Raw genomic sequence first — 7,220 nt, forward strand, 5'->3', positions numbered from 1 at the left:
TTAGAGGTCCCTTCCAACCCAAACTATTCTATGGTTCTAGTTCCAACCCCGAAGTTCTCACCTACTAAGAGTATAATTTAAATTCAGGATCCTTCACAGGCATCACTTTATGCTATACAGAAGACATCACACCTTTAAACAAGAGGTCTGCAAGTAAGCCTTGCTCCATTCCATTCCCAGGCAAGGAGTCTTTTGACACTAAGTAGCAGCAATGTGAGCTTCTAGCATATAAAACATCAAAACCACCATTTAAGGACGTGGGCAATTTGCACATCCATCATTAAGACCCTGCGACTCACTTCTGACTGCCTGTTGCAGCCTCTTAATTGGGACAAGCATGTAATCCTTAAGCAACTTTAATAAGGAATGCTAAATATGTGAAATCAGATCTGCAAGACAGAGATAAAGACTTTGAATAACCATCCCACTAACTGATCAAGTATCAGTTATATCTTTCCACTCTTGGAACAAAAGGTCAGGAAGCAGCTAAGTAAAGGACTTTTTATTTTGAAGCACTGAAGTCATTATCTATAGAGAAGACAGGCTTGTTTTCCGCATCAATCAGCCTTCAGCTGAAGACAGCAAGGTGTGGCATCAGCCCAGTCTAGTTTCTTTGTCATCCTCAAGCACATTCGGTATTCCTCACAGTGAAGAGCAGAGATTGCTTTGAGGTTTGATCAGTCCAGGACTAAAAGCAGTGGATCCAGTAGCCAAGGCTACCATGCTGAAGCAGGGTACTTTACAGATTTAACCATTCTACTACCTAATGCCTTAAGAGCAAGCCACCTGCTATGGGAAGAAGTGCTGGTCATTCAGATCCAAAGGGGAGGCAAAGCAACCTTCATTCAAAAGCACAGAAGTCAGCCAGAGACTTTTCAGAAAGCAGGAAGCCAAAGGATCCATGTTGGGTTTTAAGCAGCCTCTTAGCTTGACCCATTTTGTGCCACTAAATGGTCCCTGCACCAGGGAGAGTAAGTTGTCAGCAAGCGCTAATTGAAATGAGGAACAGCCATGAAGCATGGCCCAGTGAATTCACCAAGACAGAGGTATACATTCTGGCAGTCGTCTTTTAGGAGTCATACTCTTCAGGCAGGTTTCCCTTGTTTTGGGGGAATTTGCTTTCAAATTAACAAACTGTGTGTAGAATAGTCAGTAGAAAAGATCAAGAATTAAAAAAAAATCCCATTCTTGCAGTCTCAGAAGTACAGCATCACCTCCCTAGGCCTGAGTATGGACATTTCTCCTTCTTTTTAGTTTCTACTTTCTAAGGTATGTGAAGTCAAGAAGAAAGTTGACTGATGCTTTATAGAGCTGAACTGCAGGAAGTCCAGGAAGTAGGGCTTGAGAATCCACCTTGTGACTGCAGATACAGAATTGTAGTTTGACAACAAAACTATTTAGAGGACAGCAGCTAAGACCTATAATCAAGAGTGACCAATGCCAAAAACACCCCTTTATATGTAACAGGTTATTCTCACACAACACACAAGTAAAAAAAACTTAAGACAGTCACAAATGCTGTCTCCAGCACACAGAGAATGATGACAGAAAAAAAAGCATCCTCAACAAAGATGGTGATTATTCATTGTCATATCAGTATTTTCACTAATTGTGTAATAGCAGAATGCAAGTATGAGCACTGGTCATTAAACTACTTTGTGTTACTCAAAAAAGATACAGGCTCTGGCTAAAGTCAGTCTCGCTATGCAGCAGACTAGATGGTCAAATTTAGGAGAAGAGATCCCTAACTTAGCTCACTCTGCTCACCCTCAGCAGATGCAGATGTAGATGAACTAAACACTTGGGAAATATTCCCCTTAGTGTCTTTTTGCTGCCAGATTCTTTTTTTAAGCATCATCCTTGTACCAATGACACAGTAGTGTCTGCATCAATGTGGGAAAAGTGGCATAACATCTTTCTGCCATGCTAGAGGAGCAAATATGTCATCAGGACAAGAGAAGAAAGCATGCACTGCATATCAAAGACAAGTCCTGGGGTTGGTGCCAGAGCTGCCTGAACGTTTTTAGGTCTTGTCCACCACTATTCATGTACACAGTTGGGGAACACCTCTCCAGCATACTCAAGCCGTCAACACAAACATATGTAGCAGGGGCTGAAGCCACATGCAATCTGCATCAACTAAAGCTTTTGTCTTCCCACTGTTGCTGCTCGGGGAACACTGAGTCACAAAAAAACTTTTACTTAGTGTGAGAAAAAATGTCCATGTTCTGTCACTACCTTTCGGTAATAGGAAAGCATTGGCTTTCATCCCTTAAACCAAAGCATAGAGAACATGGAGCCTCTAAGAGGTGTAGTTTTAAACACACAGAAGAGAAGCTAACCAGCACATTTAAGAGTTGCAACCAAGAACATAAGTTAAAGATGTGTTCTTGAAAGCTGGATATTTGAGGACTCTGCAAAAAAAGACAGGAAATAAGAGTACCAAAATCAACATTTCTGAACAAAACTAATGAAATGTCGACTAAGTGGTAAATCAATGTTTTTTAATGAGACAAATTGAACTTTGCCAACCATCCTTTCATTCTTGTTTTAAAGTGCAGGCATCCATCTGGTAGTTCTTTCAAAGTTAAACAACTGGTCTAAATACATGCGACCTGTGCACCAGCTGTTGCTAAAATAAAGTACTGACAGAATACATCACACTGCAGTTCATACTTGCACTTTCAGACAGCACATATTGATTCAAGTGTGCATCCTAAAGAAATTGCTGAAGTGCTGCAATGCAAAAGCAGCTTTAGCTACAAAGCTGAATAAACATGGTCCACCCTTTTCACAAGGTACAAATTTAATTACCTGCATCCCTGAAAAAGGAAGTTTTGCATCAACTAGGGCTAATGAAGTCATGACTCCAATGGAGTTGAATAAAAACCTCAAATAAACCTTGTACAATCTGCTTTTCCACATCTGAATCTTCTTTCCAAAGACTCAAGCTCAGAAGATTTAAATGACCTGTTAGCATTTATAGCACTCATACAAACCTGGATGAAACGCAAATACAGGCACTTAGTTTTGGGGTGTGGAATCTAGATAACAATGAACCTAATTTCCTTCTGACTAGCAACACCAGCATTGGTTTCTTCTGCCTTTATTCCATGATTTAAGAGAATTACAAAACACCATCTGACAGCTCACTGCTTGGAAAATGAAAAGATGCAGAAAATCCCCAAATCAACATACCTGTTATTTTGTCCCTGACAAGCTTGCAGGATTCTATTTCACCAATGCTGCCAAACAGACTCTTCAGCTCCTCTTGTGTCATGTTCTGTGGAAGGTAGTTGACTATTAAATTGGTCTTGCTGTCTTCTGTGTTCCCAGAATCAACTGGTGATGAGCAATTGTTTATGGTGGTTGAACCATGGGCTGTGTTATTGCAAGTTGGTCCATTAGACAGTTGTGTTTCCATGGCAGCAATTACCTGCTGAAAAACACAGAAAACAAGAACCATCAAAATTCCTATTTCACCATCTATTAGGAGAGCCCAGGCAAGAATGTAAAGGACCTGTCACTATGCAGACGTGGTATTGCCAGGGCCATATACTGCCTCTATATGCAAAAAAAACCCCCACCAATACAGAAGGATTTTAACTGCTAGTCAAGGCAATACTTTAAAAACTTACAGGCAAATAAAGTTGTCGCTAAAATCTTCTAGGACCTCTCTCAATGAAGTCAACACTCAAAGCTGAGTTTCCATCCTCCCCCATTCCCTTCGTTTAGGGGCATCACAACCTTCTAGTATAGAAGTTACCAAGCAGAATTGGCCTGTTGCAAGGGTAATCAGTTCTATTAACTTACAACTGATAACTGAAATGATATGAAATGTAGTTTTTAAAGTGATAGTATTTGGTTATTTTCAAAAGGAGGTGGGTGTTAACTGTATCCTGAGCCTATTTCTCATAAGCAATAGCAGAAAGCAAGACTAGTAATTTAAAGAGATACTTAAAGAGATATATGAATATGCTGGGATGGAAAACAAACTCGTCCTTGATAACCTCTAGGTCAGCCTTCTGTCACCACAGGTTGAAAGTAGGTTTCTAAATGCTTTTATTTGATTAAACTGACAATTCCTGGTTCTCACTTCTTCCCTCCCCTGCACCCTGAAAACAGTTAAATTTGATACTTTAACTTCATTTACTTTTAGACATCAAAATAAGGGAGTGATCACCACCCCAGGAACTACTGTGTTTCACCTCAAAGTAACTGACTGTAGGATCGGCAGATACAGCAGCAATCATTTGGAGAAGCATCAGTACTTGCCCACAAGTTACCACATGTACAAAAGGCTCTCTGCCATCTCAGTCAGTCACTGAATGGTAACAGTTGGTAAATACAGTGGATTTTTAATGGCAGCCTAATATCCAAGAGTTGGGTAGCCTACCCTGTTTGAGACCAACTATATAGGACAACATCCAACAGAAAATTCTATAAATTACTTCCCCAGTAATAAACATTTCAACACAGAAGCAAGACTCAAAGTTTCCCTAAAAAAAAAATCCAGCAATCACTGAAATCCAACCTCATACTTAAATTCCTCGGAGTTCTCACACAAAAAGCCTACTGTAAAATTGCAGTGTAATGTCAGGACCTCTGGAGCTTATCTGTCCTAACTGTCCTGTTCAAAGCAGCATATGCAATCAATGCATACCCAAAGAGCTGATTAGGTCAACTGTACTCAGGGAATGCAAATTTGAATTTCCTAAAAACATGAGAGGGGGTAAGTTGAGTGTCTTAAACTACAATTCAAACATCCCTGGGAACATATTTCTGTGTTCTGCATACAGAAGTATTTTCCAAGAGGTTACTTCAGCACAACGCAAAAAAGGGAAGATGCATCTGTTAAGAACATTTAATGTAAAAATGTGATTGAGTTTTCCTGAGGAGCTACAACTGGAACAACATTTTCTTCCCTTGTGACAAACTCCAAGGGGTAACCTGCTCCTGGCACTGTGATGAAACAAGTCTGCTGGAAAGATGAGAAAGTAGATAAACCCAATTAAGATAAATTACTTTTCAAAACACTAGTATATCTGGCAGAGTTAGTAGCCACCAATGCTATGCTCTGACTGAGGCTCTCTAGGATGGCTTTTTCTCCTCTTTTTCTTTTTTCTCAAATTTAAAGTGTTCATTGATCAAAATTAGCAGGATTTAGCAAGGACAACAAACAATCCTCACTTAATTGTACATTTATTTTCATGTTCAGGTGGCAAGAATGAGATCCTAAGCCAACATTCAAGTGAACAGCTGCAGTAGCCTGTGTGTGCTGAAATTACAGCATTTCTCAGCTATAGAACCATCTGCTCTGAATAAAGTGATACTAATATGTTTTACAAATAATGCATATTCCATTGATAGGTTGAATACAACTGTTCATGAAACACAAAGCACTTCTTCAGCAGTTACTAAATATTTTCCACCCAGAAAAATAGTTTAAGAGAAATTTACAGTTTTCAAACAATTTCTTAGAATAAGACTTGTAAATATAGTTTTAAAATAGTAATCATAAACACACAGTATACAGGTTTTTAAAGTTACTGCAATTTAGTATTCAGACCATACCAAAACCATTGTAGTACAATACTACTCTTCAATTATCCACCAGGTAGTTTGAATTAGTACTAAAATCTAATTGACATTAGAAGAAAGGCAAGCCACTGCAGTATAATTTCTACAGGAGATCACCATATTATAGAAAAAGTTGTCATGGTACGCCAGTGCACTCTAGGCTCTCACAGAATAGGGACACAACCTACAGCCTATAATGAAACATAGAAGAGAGTTAACATTCCAAATGGGAGATTAAAGAGTTTGGTATGGCCTCAGCACTATTAACATGTAAAAAAAGTAGCCTACAGAATTTAAGAAAAATCCCACAGACCCCAGTCCAAGGCTCTGCTGCCCACGAACCACTTCTAAGCAGAGAAGCCACATCACACAGTCTGACTGCCATGTTAGTTTGGAGTTGCCGTCTGCAATATGGACACAAAAAGTACCGTATGTTAGATTAGCAAGATAATGCAACAAATCAGTTTGTACAAATTTACAGTAATTGCATTTATATTCCCAGCACGTCCATGCAGTGTGGCTTAATTGGATTTGAGGCAATTCCAATCTAATCTTTCCAAATTCAGTTCTAAAGTTATTTTTCTTACATGAAATAAGATGCTTAAGATTTAAAAGATAATGCAGTCTAGTTACCCCTGCATCTACCTTGGAAACTACCTCCAGAACCACACCATGCCTAAAAGGAACTATACCACAAAACACACTTTTAAATCTTCAAGACTGAAGGAAGAGGAAAGAAAGAAAATACAGTGAGTTGATTTTCCATTCGCACATAAGATGACCATGCACCACTGAACAAACAGCTCCCCTTACACACCTTTCCCAGCCCACAAAAAAATACACAAGACAAACTACTTTGTTAGAATCCAATCTGTTCTTAAAATCCTAGGTTTTAAAAATTAAGTAAATTAAAATCTTGCATAGATGGTATTCAGAAAGTTTCCTTGCAACTGGTATTTAAGAATACCACTGGACATACAAGTGGCAGTAGAGTCAAGGATTTCTCAAGTGGAATAACTGGAACAAAATATGCATGAGCTAGTACTTCATATTTTTGTCCCCAAGCACATTGTTGTTTGTTTTTAAATAAAACATCATTGCAAACCCAGCTGGATTTGAATTGAACAGTGCTAGGAGGATATCAGAAAAGCTAATGGGCCATTTGCAGATGGTTACAAGTAGTCCAGATGTTAAATACAACCACAATACTGGCACAAATAGGAAGACTCCTGACTGTTGCCACAGCTTGAGACTGGTGTAAATACAAGAGATCCTTCTTGCCCCTGGTTAGCAGATGAGGTAAGTCTAAACTTGATAAAAAACCCAAGGACTCAGCTTTTGGAAGGCTGCTGCATCCAGGGTTTATAAACACATACTTCAATACAACTTCTCCTGTTTTAAAACCGTGTAAGTTAGTCTTCATTTCAGTTTGCTACCAAAGTCCATATGGTTAGCTGACTTCATGTCTGGTCATTATTTCTAATTTAGGTTGATAAAGACCTCTAATCATCTCTTTTTATGCAAGATACTGAGGCTTTGGTATCAGCTGCAAGCTTGCAAGCATGCCAACAACTGCACTTCTGAAGCTCTCCACTGTATACAGACAAGTATGTTTGATGAACTGCTTATTACCTGAAGAA

At 39.0% G+C, this 7,220-nt stretch overlaps 1 protein-coding gene across 6 annotated transcripts in view; it reads right to left on the minus strand.

The window, feature by feature from the left end:
- The window catches only part of ELAVL2 (ELAV like RNA binding protein 2), a 57,523-nt gene extending 54,084 nt beyond the window's left edge, over nt 1-3,439 (minus strand). For 4 of the 6 annotated variants that reach the window (XM_019473918.1, XM_009286220.2, XM_019473917.1 and 1 more), the window contains exon 1: nt 3,199-3,439. In XM_019473918.1, coding sequence (XP_019329463.1) covers nt 3,199-3,424 — 226 coding nt within the window. In that variant the 5' untranslated portion in view covers nt 3,425-3,439. The remainder of the gene's footprint in view (nt 1-3,198) is intronic. The other 2 variants (XM_009286221.2, XM_009286222.2) reach the window with 2 other exon arrangements.
- Between the last annotated feature and the right edge of the window lie 3,781 nt (nt 3,440-7,220).

The sequence above is a fragment of the Aptenodytes forsteri genome, unplaced genomic scaffold, assembly GCF_000699145.1.
Source record: "Aptenodytes forsteri isolate BGI_AS27 unplaced genomic scaffold, ASM69914v1 Scaffold103, whole genome shotgun sequence".
NCBI classification, from domain to species: Eukaryota; Metazoa; Chordata; class Aves; order Sphenisciformes; family Spheniscidae; genus Aptenodytes; species Aptenodytes forsteri.